The sequence below is a fragment of the Silurus meridionalis genome, chromosome 29 (assembly GCF_014805685.1).
Source record: "Silurus meridionalis isolate SWU-2019-XX chromosome 29, ASM1480568v1, whole genome shotgun sequence".
NCBI classification, from domain to species: Eukaryota; Metazoa; Chordata; class Actinopteri; order Siluriformes; family Siluridae; genus Silurus; species Silurus meridionalis.
The window spans coordinates 11691148-11705779 of record NC_060912.1 but is presented as its reverse complement, the minus strand read 5'-3'; the positions used below and the strand labels follow the sequence as shown (position 1 = coordinate 11705779).

At 44.1% G+C, this 14632-nt stretch overlaps 4 protein-coding genes across 5 annotated transcripts; 2 read left to right on the top strand and 2 right to left on the bottom strand.

Annotated features, from left to right (window-relative positions):
• Positions 1-26: 26 nt before the first annotated feature.
• Positions 27-2643, bottom strand: jmjd8 (jumonji domain containing 8). The gene is made up of 9 exons (XM_046844102.1): positions 2423-2643; positions 2205-2294; positions 2077-2125; positions 1476-1572; positions 1312-1380; positions 1043-1162; positions 880-947; positions 627-761; positions 27-387 (listed from the first exon to the last, which is right to left on the bottom strand). Exons 1-9 carry the CDS (start codon positions 2512-2514, stop codon positions 307-309), a joined length of 801 nt encoding a protein of 266 aa, XP_046700058.1. The 5' UTR covers positions 2515-2643; the 3' UTR covers positions 27-306.
• Positions 2644-3001: 358 nt separating this feature from the next.
• slc25a19 (solute carrier family 25 member 19) lies at positions 3002-7918 on the top strand. Of its 2 annotated transcripts, none has more exons than XM_046844099.1 (7): positions 3002-3503; positions 4079-4218; positions 4318-4473; positions 4892-5062; positions 5205-5379; positions 5696-5826; positions 6034-7918. In XM_046844099.1, exons 1-7 carry the CDS (start codon positions 3422-3424, stop codon positions 6211-6213), a joined length of 1035 nt encoding a protein of 344 aa, XP_046700055.1. In that variant the 5' UTR covers positions 3002-3421; the 3' UTR covers positions 6214-7918. The 2 variants fall into 2 exon arrangements, with proteins under 2 accessions (XP_046700055.1, XP_046700056.1); XM_046844100.1 differs by having other exon boundaries at positions 3003-3503; positions 4074-4218.
• Positions 7919-9143: 1225 nt separating this feature from the next.
• mif4gdb (MIF4G domain containing b) lies at positions 9144-12263 on the top strand. The gene is made up of 6 exons (XM_046844104.1): positions 9144-9331; positions 10101-10194; positions 10301-10410; positions 10502-10657; positions 10743-10835; positions 10916-12263. Exons 2-6 carry the CDS (start codon positions 10113-10115, stop codon positions 11141-11143), a joined length of 669 nt encoding a protein of 222 aa, XP_046700060.1. The 5' UTR covers positions 9144-9331; positions 10101-10112; the 3' UTR covers positions 11144-12263.
• Positions 12264-12655: 392 nt separating this feature from the next.
• mrps7 (mitochondrial ribosomal protein S7) lies at positions 12656-14582 on the bottom strand. Its single transcript, XM_046844103.1, has 5 exons — positions 14424-14582; positions 13890-14081; positions 13747-13810; positions 13486-13653; positions 12656-13106 (listed from the first exon to the last, which is right to left on the bottom strand). The coding sequence occupies exons 1-5, from the start codon at positions 14465-14467 to the stop codon at positions 12885-12887; spliced, it is 690 nt and encodes a 229-aa protein (XP_046700059.1). The 5' UTR covers positions 14468-14582; the 3' UTR covers positions 12656-12884.
• Between the last annotated feature and the right edge of the window lie 50 nt (positions 14583-14632).

Sequence of the window (14632 nt, the reverse complement as noted above, 5' to 3'; positions counted from 1 at the left end):
GAAGTATAAAAGAAACACACCGTCTGTGAAATCATCACGTTTATTATCACGTCATTTTCAGAATAAATTCACGTTCGTTTCAGGAGGACACGGGGAATTCTTCAGTCACTGCTCCACTCCGATTGGTCCTCTTGGGGTTATGAGGTCACAAGACAAGGAGATCTGATTTGGTCTGTTTGTTCACTCGTGGTCCTTCTTGGTCTTTAATGAAGCTCTGAAGGAGGAATTCTGATTGGTGCTGGAAAAATTATTTCAGGATTTGAGGAACCTGATTGGTCCTTTTGTAGAGGAGGAGGGTGAGGATGTTCAACCCAAAAAGGTGGAAATGAAAACACTGGTGTCTAGATTCAGTGTAGCATGCCACCATCGATCTGGAAAATACAGGACCTGGCACACACACACACACAGGGCTCTTTATTGACCTTCAGCAATAATGCAGATGAAATATGTTGCTGGGCTTTTCTTTGAGAGTGAGAAAGAGAGTGTGTGTGTGTGTGTGTGTGTGTGTGTGTGTGTGTGTGTGTGTGTGTGTGTGTGTGTGTGTGTGTGTGTGTGTGTGTGTGTGAGTGAGTGTGTGTGTGTGTGAGTGAGTGAGTGAGTGTGTGTGTGTGTGTGTGTTCGTTCACCTCTCCCGGCCTAATGGTACACTCCAGGGGTGTGTTGTGTTCCTCTAGGTTTGGGTATGAGTGTGTGACCCAGGACAGGGTGGTGTGATTTGGGTGGAACTCTGGGGCCTGATCAGGAGGATACAGGAACCAACGCCACACACACACACACACACACACACACACACACACACACACACAGTGTTACAGCTAAGTCCAGATTCCATATGTCTATTGAAAACACACACACACACACACACACACACACACACACCTTTCTGCCGTAGATGACCTCGGAGTATCCTGGACCGTGCCAGTGGAAGGGAACACCTGTACCTGGACCTGAACCAGATACAGCAAAAGAGAACATGTGTGTCTTTCATCTCTGTGTGTGTGTGTGTGTGTGTGTGTGTGTGTGTGTGTGTGTGTGTATATACCTGCGATGCCGAAGCTGTAGGCAGGGCTGGTGTGTGGCAGGCTGTATGGTGGTGAGTTGTACTCCTCAAACAGAGAATGCCACTCGGTGAAGTTATTATCACCAAAGAAGTAGAGAGTATCTGCAACACACACACACACACACGCAATCAATATCAAATAAGGACATGGAACACGTCAGCTGAAGGTAGAGCATGTTCATTTAGGGGTGTGTGTGTGTGTGTGTGTGTGTGTGTGTGTGTGTGTGTGTGTGTGTGTGAAAAACACTAACCGCTGCCCAAGGTGTCTTCAGACTGAGGACTCAACAGCAACGTCACAAACTCTTCAAACCGCACGTCCACTACACACACACACACACACACACACACATTCAGAACACACTGTGTTTGTGCTATAGTTGTGTGTAAAACTGAGTGTGTGTTTGTGTGTATGTACCTTTCCTGTAGGAGTGTGTGTTGGCTGTGCTCAGGCGGACTGTTTTGTCCTGGTACTCCTTTAGCAGACTTTGCTTGGAACACAGGAACCGGAATTTCTACAAATCAGACCAATCAGAAGGCATGACGCCAAAATCAGACCAATCAGAGAACATGACAACAAAATCAGCCAATCAGAGACATGATGCCAAAATCAGACCAATCAGAGAACATGACAACAAAATCAGCCAATCAGAGCACATGACGCCAAAATCAGACCAATCAGAGAACATGATGCCAAAATCAGACCAATCAGAGAACATGACAACAAAATCAGACCAATCAGAGAACATGATGCCAAAATCAGACCAATCAGAGAACATGACGCCAAAATCAGACCAATCAGAGAACATGACGCCAAAATCAGACCAATCAGAGAACATGACGACAAAATCAGCCAATCAGAGGACATGACGCCAAAATCAGACCAATCAGAGGACATGACGCCAAAATCAGCCAATCAGAGGACATGTTAATAGAAAACATATCCGAGGGCAGGTTGCAGGTGCAAGCAAAATATACCAAATAAGAGTGTGTGTGTGTGTGTGTGAACATGAACTCACTGTGTTGTCTGTTAGTCCTCTGAGTATCACAGGCTTCGAGTAGGCATATCTGTCAACACACACACACACACCTTACTTAGTAACCTGATAGTGACAGACGGACAGGTGTGTGTGTGTGTGTGTCTCACTCTTGTAGAAACTGTCTGTGTGTGATTGTTGCAGCGTCTCTGACGTCAATGTTGCAGCTTCCTTCATCAGCAAGACTGGAGTCCAGCTCCTACACACACACACACACACACACACAGTGGGAATGAGTTATTGCTATGGAAACCTATTTGAATGAATTGGTTTATTCTAGTGCCCAGAGTCTAGATGTGTGTGTGTGTGTGTGTGTGTGTGTGTTTACCAGCCGCCGTTGTTCTGTTCAAAACACACAGTTAAATCCAGGAAGTGAAACAGGAGGAAGATTAAAACTTTATTCCACACAGTGAACTCCATGTGTTTCAGTTTAACACACACACATCACACACTGTTCAAAGGCTGCTGACGACACTTCCGGTCCCAAGTCGTGTCCCAAATCTAACACAGCTCTATAAAGTGCACTAGTATTTGTGCTTCATGGCTGTATTTCATGAAGGGCTCCTACAAAGTAATCCGGACCCAATTTAAAGCAACACACTTCCGGGTTTGACAATTTTATTGACCATTCAGGAGCGGCCACACTGCGCTTTAAGTACATTATAAACTTTAAAAATATATATTTTTGTTATTAAATTATTACATATATATTTTTATATATATTTTGTTTATTTTATGTGTTGCGTATTTTAACAATTTCATTCTATTTATAATTATATATATTCATATATATATGTATATATTTGTATATATTTGTTGTCTATTTAATAATATTTGTGTGTGTGTGTGTGTGTGTGTGTGTGTGTGTGTGTGTGTGTGTGTGTGTGTAAAATAGAAGGTTAGGAACTAATCCTGCGACCACCGAAAACTACGACACATAAAACCGACGGACAGCAAAATCCGCCCGTATTCATGCTGACGTCACTTCTTATTTATTTGCGTCGTCGTGCGATTTTTCGTGTTTTTTTCACACGTTTGTTTATTTTTAATTAATTTGGGAAATATTTCATGTTTATTCTTTCTTTTTTCCGTTTTTCCTTTTACATGTATTTTAATAAAAAAAAAAAAAAGGATACACTTCCGCTAAGGGTCATGGTTGCTTATGGTAACAGCGACAGTTCCATCGGTTGATTCGTTATAGGCATGAGAGTATTGGCCAATCAGAGCTCTATGGGCGGGGTTTGTAGGAATGCGGGTGTGGTGAATAAGTTTCAGTTTAGCGGACGTTCATGCCGGTGCTCCAACATGGCGGAGCTTCAGGAGAGAAATGTCAGAGCTAAAGTCAAATAACAGCAGAACTCAGGAACACACACATCTTCTCCCAGTCCCCTCCCAGTACAACAATAAAGGTCAGTGTGTGTGTGTGTGTGTGTGTGTGTGTGTGTGTGTGTGTGTGTGTGTGTGAGAGAGAGAGAGAGATCTCAGAAGGATAGAACGTTGTGGTGATAATAACGATCATATGGTGGTATTGTTGATGGTGGTAGTGATAGAGGAGAGGGGGTGGTGATAGTGGTAGTGGTGGTGGTGATGGAGGAGATGGAGCTGACGGTGGTCTATAATGGTAGTGGTGATGGAGATGATTGTAGTGGTGGTGGTGGTGGTGATGGTAATGATAATGGTGGTAGTGATGGACGAGGTGATGGTGGTTTATATTGGTGGTGGTGATCGAGATTATTGTAGTGGTGATGGTGGTGGTGGTTATGATGCTGTAGTAGTGGTGGCGATGATGGAGGAGGTGGTGGTTATGATGATGATGGTGGTGGTGGTGATTGGTGGAGGTGGTGGCGCTGGTTATAGCGATAATTGTGGTGGTGTTGAAGGATGTGTTGATTGTTATAATGATTGAGGAGGTGGTGATTGTGTGTGTGTGTGTGTGTGTGTGTGTGTGTGTGTGTGTGTGTGTGTGTGTGTGTGATCAGTTCAGGTGTAGAAGGCGTGATGGTGGGGTATGACCCAGGCAGTAACACCCTCTCCCCTGAGGATGCGGCTCTGGCCGGGTCGTTAGCAGGCCTCGTGACCCGCGCCATCATCAGCCCACTGGACGTGCTAAAGATCCGCTTCCAGGTAACATCATGCCTGCACTGAAGTTCAATCAGCTGGGGATATAATAATATTAATAATAGTAATGTGTGTGTGTGTGTGTGTGTGTGTGTGTGTGTGTAGCTGCAGGTGGAGCGTGTTTCGTCCTCCAGGCCTCAGGGAAAGTACAGCAGCATAATGCAGGCATGGCGTTGCATTCTGGTAGAAGAGGGAATCTCAGCGTTCTGGAAAGGTCACGTCGCCGCTCAGATGCTCTCTGTCTGTTACGGAGCCGTGCAGGTGAACAAAACACACAACAGGAAGTGAAGTGGTGTGAGCATGTGCAACCCTGATCCACTGACCCCCTGACCTAACCACCCTGATCCACTGACTTCCTGACCTAACCCCCCTGATCCACTGACCCAGCCCTACTCAACACCTTTGGGATGAAATGGAACTCCTTACCTTTTCCAACATCACAGTCTGGTCTTACTAATGCTCTTGTATGATCACTAACCCCCACAGCCACGTCTCCAAAGTCTAGTGGAATGACTTTGCAGAAGACCTCCAGTCTGGACTGAGATGTTTAATAAGAACCTCTGGATGTGATGGTCACTGTTCTGGATGTCTTCCTTTGTGTTAATCTTTTTGTTGTGTGTGTGTGTGTGTGTGTGTGTGTGTGTGTGTGTGTATTTGTGTGTATATGTGTGTGAGATAGTTTGCCAGTTTCCAGTCGCTCACTGAGCTCGTCCATAATAGCACGTCCTATAGCAGCCAAGCAGCCGGCGTTCACTTCCTGTGTGGAGGAATGGCCGCATGTTCTGCTACCGTGGCCTGCCAGCCGCTCGACACACTCCGCACACGCTTTGCTGCTCAGGGAGAACCCAAGGTACCACACACACACACACACACTCTCTCTCTCTCTCTCTCTCTCTCTCTCTCTCTCTCTCTTTGACACACACACTCTAATGACCACCAGTACTACCTGAAAGCTGCAGTGACATCATGGTCGTGTTCTCCCCCGTGAGCAGGTTTACAGGAACCTCCGTCATGCGGTGAGCACCATGTACATCCAGGAGGGGGCGCTCACCTTCTACAGAGGCCTCACTCCAACAGTGGTGGCTGTGTTCCCCTACGCTGGTCTCCAGTTCTTTAGCTACAACATCCTCAAGAAGCTGATGGAGCGTGATGGAAGGACGTCTAAAGGTCAGTGAGCTACGGTTGATGGAGCCTTGTTTTATATAGTGAAAGGGGTGGAGCTACGATGTATTTTGTGACAGGGGTGGAGCTTATTTCAATAATGACAGGAGGTGGAGCTATGCTTTATGCAGTGATAGGGTGGAGCGTTCACGTTTCATTACTGTTACATAATATTTACATTATATAGAAACCAATGTAGAACTGGTCTCAGTTTTGTAATAGAAGAACATAACTCTCAGACGGCAGCTAATCAGCCAATGAGAAAGCTGTATTTTGCCTGAAGAGAATTGAAAGTGAAAGAGGCGTGTCCTGCTCCTCACAGGTGGACTGCAGACCCTCGTGAGTGGCAGCGTGGCGGGAGTCATCAGTAAAACCCTGACCTACCCCTTCGACCTTTTTAAAAAGAGACTGCAGGTCAGCGGGTTTGAGGAGGCCAGGCAGCACTTTGGAGAGGTGAGAGACTTAAAGACTCCTCCAGCCACCTGCATGGGTTATTTACACCGAGAAGATACTGTACACCATTTAGAGATGTTCAACTCAATCATGCTAATGCAGCTAGCAGGAAATCTGAGCTAGTGTTAGCTAACACTTTATTAAAAAAAAGTGGAAGCTATCAGAGATGCAGAGTTTCTGATGTGATGTTATTCATTTCCTGGGCAGGTCCGGACGTACCGCGGGTTGGTGGACTGCATGGTGCGCATCGCTCAAGAGGAAGGACTCGCCGCCTTCTTCAAAGGTCTCTCTCCCAGCCTGATCAAGGCAGCCATGTCCACCGGTCTCACCTTCTTCTGGTACGAGTTCTTCACAAACACCATCTCCAGCCTGAGGAAAAGGTGCTGAACAGTCAAGAAGAAAACCTGGATTCTCCTGCTAAAAGTTGATCAGAACGTGCATGTAGGAACTGTTCATTTTAACGGATGTATTGTAATTTTTTAATCGTTTGGTTTTGAGATCAGGATGCTAGCAAAAAAAAAAAAATTGGTCAGATTGTTGCTAGGAGAACTCTAGCAATTTAGCAAACTGGTTACCAGGAAAGTATGGAAGAATTACGCAAAATGACACAAAAACTACACAAATACATCCGCAACATCAACATTTACCTCAGATATCTTGATAAATCTGTAAAAAAAAAAAAAGGATACATTGAAGATCGGCCGACGTTCCTACACACCTAGATGTGTAGAGTTAATATGGAGGAGTGGGCGGGGCTTAATTGTTGACTGTTTTTGCACTGTATAGGAGGGTCAGGGAGCTTGTTTACTCTATACGCACACATACAAATATACAGTACCTCATAGTTTTATATCTGTTTTTAAAATCAACCCTGAAACACTTCTGACGTTTGTATTTAAACGCGATCAGCTGGTATCTTCTCTCTACGCTAACGAGTGCCTACAGGTTTTATATTTATTTCAGCCGAAACGGTGTGAGCGGCTTCTAGCTTGTTTTAGTTTATCCGTTTATTATACGGTCAAAAGTTTGTGGACACCTGACCTGCTTCTTTTTGAAGATCCCATTCCACATTTAGTCTCCATTTGCTCTTAGACCAACCTCCAATCTTCTGAGATGTTCCTCTAGATTTTATGGAGATTTCATTCAGCTACAAAGGTGTTGGTAAAGTCCGGACTGATGGGGGTGAGGTGAGGAGGCCTGGAGTTTATCCCAAAAGGATGTCTTCCACACACTTCCAATCTTCATGGAGCTGGGCTTTGTGCTGGATCAGGTTTTGGGTCTTCTAGATAAAGTCAATTGGACATTTAATGCTACTAGATTTGTATTCCTCTGTGTTTGTGTGGAATGTTTGGAGAGGAACCACAAATGGCTGGAAAAGTCAGGTGTCCCAATACTTATGGCGTATAGTATATAATGAAAGCGTGTGTTTTGTTTGGTCAGATCAACTCCATGATACGTTTGTGGAAATCCTGCATTACTCATGCGCTGATTTGGGGTTTTTATTGCTGTAAATGCATTTTTGTTCAGTCAACATTTTAAACTCGCAATGCAATTTTTTACAAAGACGAGCAAATTTGTAAAAAAACGTTCAAGTTCAGTCATCTACGTTTGAAACACAATGTTACAATGAACACGTTGGTTGTGTTCTGATGTTAGTGTTTATATGACGATCATAAATCATTTCACTGCATGAATATTATTACGTGAGATATTTTATCTTAAGATTTATTTAATTTTTTAAAAGGTTGTTCTTATTGGTCAGCACTTAAACGCTAACTGTGGGATTTTAGATTCATTTCTAGGTCGTGCCATTGTTCTGGTTTCTCCTACACTGCTGACGCTCATCATGTTGTTAGCTATCTAGCTACCCTCATAGGAATAAATAATCTAATAGGAATAAAATCAGTGCTGCATGTCACATGACATACGTCACATGGTAACAACTGTGTACCATTTCCTGAATGTATCTCTCACTACTTCTGTTTTTTTTTTAAACCTTTTGCATGTTACGTATTAGATTGTGTGTGAGGGTTGGTGCCTTAAAGTATTTACTTAATGTTTTTTTATTACACAATAAATCCAGTGTACTTCATGGTTTTTTCATGGATTCATTTAAAGTTCTCCATAGATCTTTTTAATGGCTTTGTTTTCTGTGTGCCTCTTCGTTATCTAGCTAGAAAGAAAGAGGCTTTGAATTGTCTCACATACGCTACACCATGCACAGAGGGGTAAGGGCCTTGCTCGAAGGGCCCAACTGCAGTACAGTGCCAGTAACCCCGAAACCTTTCAATTGGTCACCTGGAGGCTGTGCCACTGAGCCAACTTCCAAGTTTCCACATACCCCAGTTTATCAGGGTCAGAGCACAGTCTTGTTTAAAGACCAAACAGTGGCAGATTGACAGTGCTGGGGTTTAAACCCAGACCTTCCAATTTATTACCCAGAGCCTTATTTTTGTAACCACTGAGCTTCCACTTCCAGCGTGTTGGGGTCAGAGTGCAGGGTCAGCCATGGTACAGCACCCCTGGAGCAGAGAAGATTAAGTGCCTTGCCCAAGGGCCCAAAACTGGCAGCTTGATGGTACTGCCACTTGAACCCTCCAACCTTTTAATAAGTAACCCGTAATCAGAAGTCTCATTTTCCCTCAAGTTACTTCAGCAAACTGTGTTCAATCTGTATCATTTCATTTCTTAGGAAGTAAGTGTTTAATGTGAACACAGCTGTACGATTTCTACTCTAATTACCACAACTCTCAGAGTATCAGACCTACAGTAAATACATGACCCACAAGCAAAGCTACAGTTATTATAAATAATCTAGCCATTTTTGCCCAGAACGTGTTTAGCGTTTTTGCGTTCTGGTTACGGCGATGAGAGCTTTGTACAGCAGCCTCATGTTCTGATGAAAAAATGAAAAGTTTTCCAGCCAGCATTCCCTGAAAAAGTGGACAACTGGTGCATCTTATCAGACACTGAGATAAAACTGTTACACTGTTGATTAGTTTGTTGGGGAGGGGTTTCCAGCTAAAGAATGTATTCATAAATATTAAGCCACTGTGGGATTATTAAACAGTTATTTTACAATCAAACCAAACATGAATAAAGTTAAAAAATAAAACAAAATGCCAAAGATAGCAGTGAAATCAGCAAACTACATAACCGCCAACACAAACCCACCTTTCCACCTCTGATATTCAGTAGATGGTTAAATCCAGATTTTTAAATAGAAATATTTTGTATTTGACTCCTGTGGCTACACCACCTAGTGGAGTACTCAGGTAAGGCGAGATGACGTCATTACAACATGGCCGCTGTTGCTGTTTGTTGGTAATTCGTCTTTATTCGAAAAGTTACGGTTTGGAACACGGCATTAAAGACGGAACGGAAGTAGGGAGCAGGATTAGGGCACAAGCGCGCGGATTGGGACACAGCCCCAAATCAGTCATCCGAGTAAAGAGGAAGTAAAACGTCGGAGTTCAGAGACGATGAAGATGAAGATTACTGATGGGTAAGTTTAGTGTGTGTGTGTGTGTTAGTTAGTTAGTTAGTTAGTTAGTTAGTTAAACAAACAGCCTGCACAGTTACACTATGTGTGAACAGTTTGCAGTGTAATCATCTGTGTGTAAGGAGAAACTTTGTTGGCTCGGATTTTAGTTACATTGGGATGGCGAGGTTTTGACTCTTCTTTTGATGGTTCCTTTTACAAGGGGAATTGTGCATATACTGTACTGTAAACATAACAACAATTAAGAATGACTTGTGATAAATGTTTTATTTACTACTTTAAATTAATAATACAATAATAAAATAGTTTTTCAAACATTTTTATGTAATTTTATTACTACAAACTCTGTATAAAATTCCCATTCAGTTTTAATTCCACGCTTCACCAGTAGAAGCATGACAAGTTACCACTGACATCACAGTGCACCTTCTCCATCAAGAGTATAGAACGGCCAGAACGCTGACATCATGCAACCTGTCACTCAGCAGTGGTCTTTCAGCATGCATTCAGATCACGCAAACCTACCGAACAGCAGCTACCAGAAGACAACAAGAATCACCTCAAATACGATCAATTCTATACCCAGTAAAGTTTGTGTTCTGAACCCTGTACCGTGTTTTTACTGATGCGCTGGGGCAAATACAATCCCCTGATCAGCGCACACCAGATAGTGAAACTCCTTATATGGTCCTTCGAGCTAGAGAGGAAAACTTCTTAAAAGTGTGTGTGTGTGTGTGTGTGTGTGTGTGTGTGTGTGTGTCCCGGTTCTTAGACACTGAGCACCATGGAGGACTCGTCCAAAGAGGAATACAAGATCCAGTCCTTCGACCCGGAGACACAGAAACTGCTTAGAACAGCTCTTAAAGGTTTGTGCTGCAGACCTTCGTGACTTGTGTGGACTTCTGTAATGGAGCCGCTTCTCCAGTCACAGCAGTATTATCCAGATGTTTCTTGTGTATTATTGTGTGTCAGATCCAGGGTCGGTGGATTTGGAGATGGTGTGTAACATCATCGTGGACCAGTCTTTGAAGGATCAGGTGTTCAGCAAAGAGGCCGGACGCATGTCTTTCACCATCATCCAGGTAAACGTGAATGAAAAGTGGTATTGGCTAAAACAGACCAGGATTTGTGTAGGTAGGAGTTATTTTGTAATCTTGTCGACGTCCTCTGCAGACGGAGGCGAAGCAGAACAGCAGCAGCGTGTTCCGGCGTCACCTCCTGAACCGACTGCAGCAGGAGTTCAAGAGTCGAGAGGAGACGAGGATGAGGTCCACTCAGGAGTGGGTGTGCTACGTCTCCTTTATCTGCAACATCTTCGACTACCTCAAGGTGGCGTTCTGTAGCACTGCGGAAGATCTTTACTAAACCAAGTCACGTGTGCTTCATGCTAACTGCGCGGGTTTGTTGTGTGTAGGTGAACGACATGCCGATGATGGCTCTGGTTCACCCGGTCTACGACTGCCTGATGAGACTCGCCCAGCCGGACGCTCTTAAAAACGAAGAGGAGGTCTGTTTACCCACAATCCTCTGCTTCACCATGTCATGACGTTAGCATGATGGGTTTGATGATGATGTTTTCTGAACCAGGTGGACTGCCTGGTGCTGCAGCTGCATCGTATCGGTGATCAGCTGGAGAAGGTGAACACCGAGCGCATGGACGAGCTCTTCTTCCTGTTGCGTGACGGCTTCCTGCTGCAGCCCGGCCTTAGCTCGCTCTCTCGACTCCTCCTGCTCGAGATCCTCGAGTTCCGCGCCGGAGACTGGAGCCTCAGCGACACGGCACAAAATTACTACTACAGTGAGGTGCACGACTGATTCCTGACTTGCACCTCGGCCAATCAGAAGCGAGAAGCAGACATTAGACTGTTTCTCCAGACCGTTCAGAACTGTGTGTTACAATCAGACAGGAAGTGAACAAGTGCCTTTACGAGACCTTTAACCCTTGGGTCCATTACTCTGAGTGTTAGGGATTGATGATTGAGGTGTGTGTGTGTGTGTGTGTGTGTGTGTGTGTGTGATGAATTCATGGAGAACAACACAATCATGTAGCTGTGAGTAAAACTTATCTTAAAGCACAAGGATTCACCATGATTTCAATTCCACACTTCCTACGACTTGTCTCTTGACTTGAACTTTGGATTTGATTGGAGTAGAAGTCGAGTGCCTTTGATTTGACATGAACGTGACTTTTGAGACTTTTGATGTGTCTTTGCTTAAACTAGCAATCTTTTGTACTTATTTGAGTAGCAGCCGTACGACTTCAAACTTGACTTTGCACTCGATTTGAGTAGTATTCCAGGCAATTTGACTCTATCGGGGGAGACACTGAGACACTTTGACTTTGACTATGAGCTTGACATGGACGTGAATTTTGAGTAATAGTTTAGGACTTGATGATTCGAGTAATAGACGTTGGACTTGATGTGCCTCTGATTTGAGTTGCAGCCTTAGAATTTATGAACGATGATACCTTGTATCTTACATATATTGAAGGTGGTGACTCTGTGGTTAAGACTTTGGATTGGAAGGTCACGGCTCAGCTCAGTGCTCTGGATAAGTGACTTTAGTGACGTTGACGACAATGCTGGCGTATGTAGACCCTCGAGACTTTATTATTTAAACCTGGATCAGATCCTCCAGGATCCGGATCTCCAGCACGGTGCTAATGTAACGACCCAAACAGAACGACGCTGTGATGTTAAGGGGGAGGGGTTTAATCAACACGTTCTGATCTTACTGAGGTTTTTTTTGTGTGTTGGCTGATAAAAACTATACAGCGTTTATAATGACATTCAAAGGTTTTTTATGCAGGAAATACACACCAGCCTGAGTGCAGGACACATCTGGACCACATCACCTCAGGGTTTGGGTGAGATGATTAGCGAAAAGTTGTAAAGATTTGCCTTTAAACTCCAATAAAGAGCTACAATTTGAATGGAATTGTCTTTTTTTTTTTTGGTTTCTCAGAGACTATAAAATGCTGCATTTTTGAGTTGCACTTTCTTTATAATTTTGTCTACCATTAAGTCCATATCAGCATCACCATCACCTCATTCAGTGTTGCTCGTTTGACACACTGGGAATAATTTACCCAAACAACTCCCTGAATGACTTCTAAAGTATTTAAGTCAGGAGTCCTCAACTACCAGGAGGTGGATCGGTACTGGACGATGGATCATTTGGTAAAATACAAACTATTAGATTTAGATTTTATTGCCAGTTTATTGACCATTTGCTTTTGCAGGTGTTTTATAAAAAAATCTATTAAATTGCACCTGTGCTATTTTTCCTCATTTGATTCTGGATTATGGTGAGTTAGACCAAAGAAACGTTTTTGTTTATTTATTAATGGTTATAATACAAAAACACACATTACACTTGGCTCACGTTATAACATTCAGCAGGAATCAGGACGACGGAAAGATTACAGATGAAATCTCGTGAAGTCCAAATACTTTCGTGTAAAATTTTAACAATGTTTTTATGCTCCCGTGTCCAAGGCTGTGCTCCTGTCCTGCCCCGTCCTGTCCTGTCCCGTCCCGTAGCTACGTCCTGGTCACCACCAGCGGTAATGTGCGTACGCCCGGTTAGCTTCGGCCATCTTGTGCAAGTCGTGTTTGCGTTTAATGACGTTTCCCTCGTTGTTGAATGCGGCGAGGAGCTCCTGTGAGAGTTTCTCGTACATGTGTGTGCGCCGGTGCTTGTTGTCTTTGCACTCTGTGATCATCCACTTCATGGCCAGGAAACGCCGACGCTTATCTGTTAGAGGAACAGGAACCTGGGAGGTGGAGGAGGATGGAGTTAGAGCTTACAGCATTAATGATTCAAGTAACCCGAATAAACCGCATCAAATACTGGAAGTCCTGGAACGACTACGCCAGGTAAGTTCTCTAAGAGAATCATCTCCCAATGATGTCTCCAAGCTTCTTCCTGAACGACTCCTGAACATGTCTCCAAACTTCTCCCTGAACGACTCCTGAACATGTCTCAGAGCATCTCCTTGATAAGGTCACCCTAAGATCTCTAATCACCTCCCTGATATCTCTCAGTGGCTCTTCTGCTCAAAATGGAATCATAGGAATGTTCTCAGATTGCACCATCGCCTGTAAACACGTTACTGATCACTGTTCAAACTTCATCAGATGTTCTGGACTCACCTGGTAGTTCCTGCCTCCTTTCTGAATGCTGGCCAGGCCGATGATGGGTTTGCAGTTCTCGATGGCTTGGTGGAAGATGGCGTACGGGTTACACTCGATCTCCGCTTTCTCGGCTGTCGGACCTCGGTGGTATTTCTCCACCTGCCTCCTCTTGATCATCTCCAGTGTCTGAGGAGGAGAGATACATGAAAGAGGCTTGTGTTTGGGGGAAAAAAAAGAACCTTCTCCTGGTGCATTTTGAGGAGCGGAAACAGCTCGTACCTGCGTCATGATTCCTCGTGCCAAGACTTTGTTTCCGTCCTGCATGATCATGTTGACGAACTTGCTGTGGGACAAAAAGAAATGGTTTTAGCACATAAATCAGGAGTGAGACAGTGCTGTGAAGGTGAAGAGCAGATGATGACCTGATTATCGGATCATCAAACTGCGAGCTGGTGGCACCAGACTTGGCTGCTTTGATGGGTCTCAGGGTTTTCAGCTCCCGTTCCTCCTTCTGCTCAGGACTGAGCTCTGACTCGGGGATGGAGTAGACATCTTTACGCGGCTCGGGTTCCAGGTAGTATGGGTTATAACGAGTCCACCGGACCGGACACACCCTGAACAAAACACACACACAAACACACACCAGATTACTACAACACAAAACACTGCAGTGTGCAATAAACCAGAAATATCAATTAAATCCCAAACATCTAACAGTCCTGTAAATAATCCACTTTTCTCTTCCAGCATCAGATCCATTATTTTATCAGTCTTATGGAGGATCACGTGATGTTTGGATGAACTGCCAGGACGTCAGAGGTTATAACGCTTTTCCTACAATGTTCGTTTATAAATGATATTAAAGCGCTAATTATTATTAAATCATCCCCCAGAAGAATCTGCAGTCAACATGAAGCGGTCATGGAGCCGTGAAGGAGTGAGAATGTGGTGTTTACCTCGGAGTCCAGGAGGATAAAAGCTTCGCGATGGAGGCCGCCATGTTGGAAACTGTGACTCTGAAGGAACCCGCGTGAGGCGACCATCATACTGCCTGATCAAAACTCACACTCTCTCACACACACACACACACACACACACACACACAGTTATACTTTTCAACAGTGCGGAGTGTGTTAGAGAAGAGAAGAAAAGAGTGCAGGCAGGG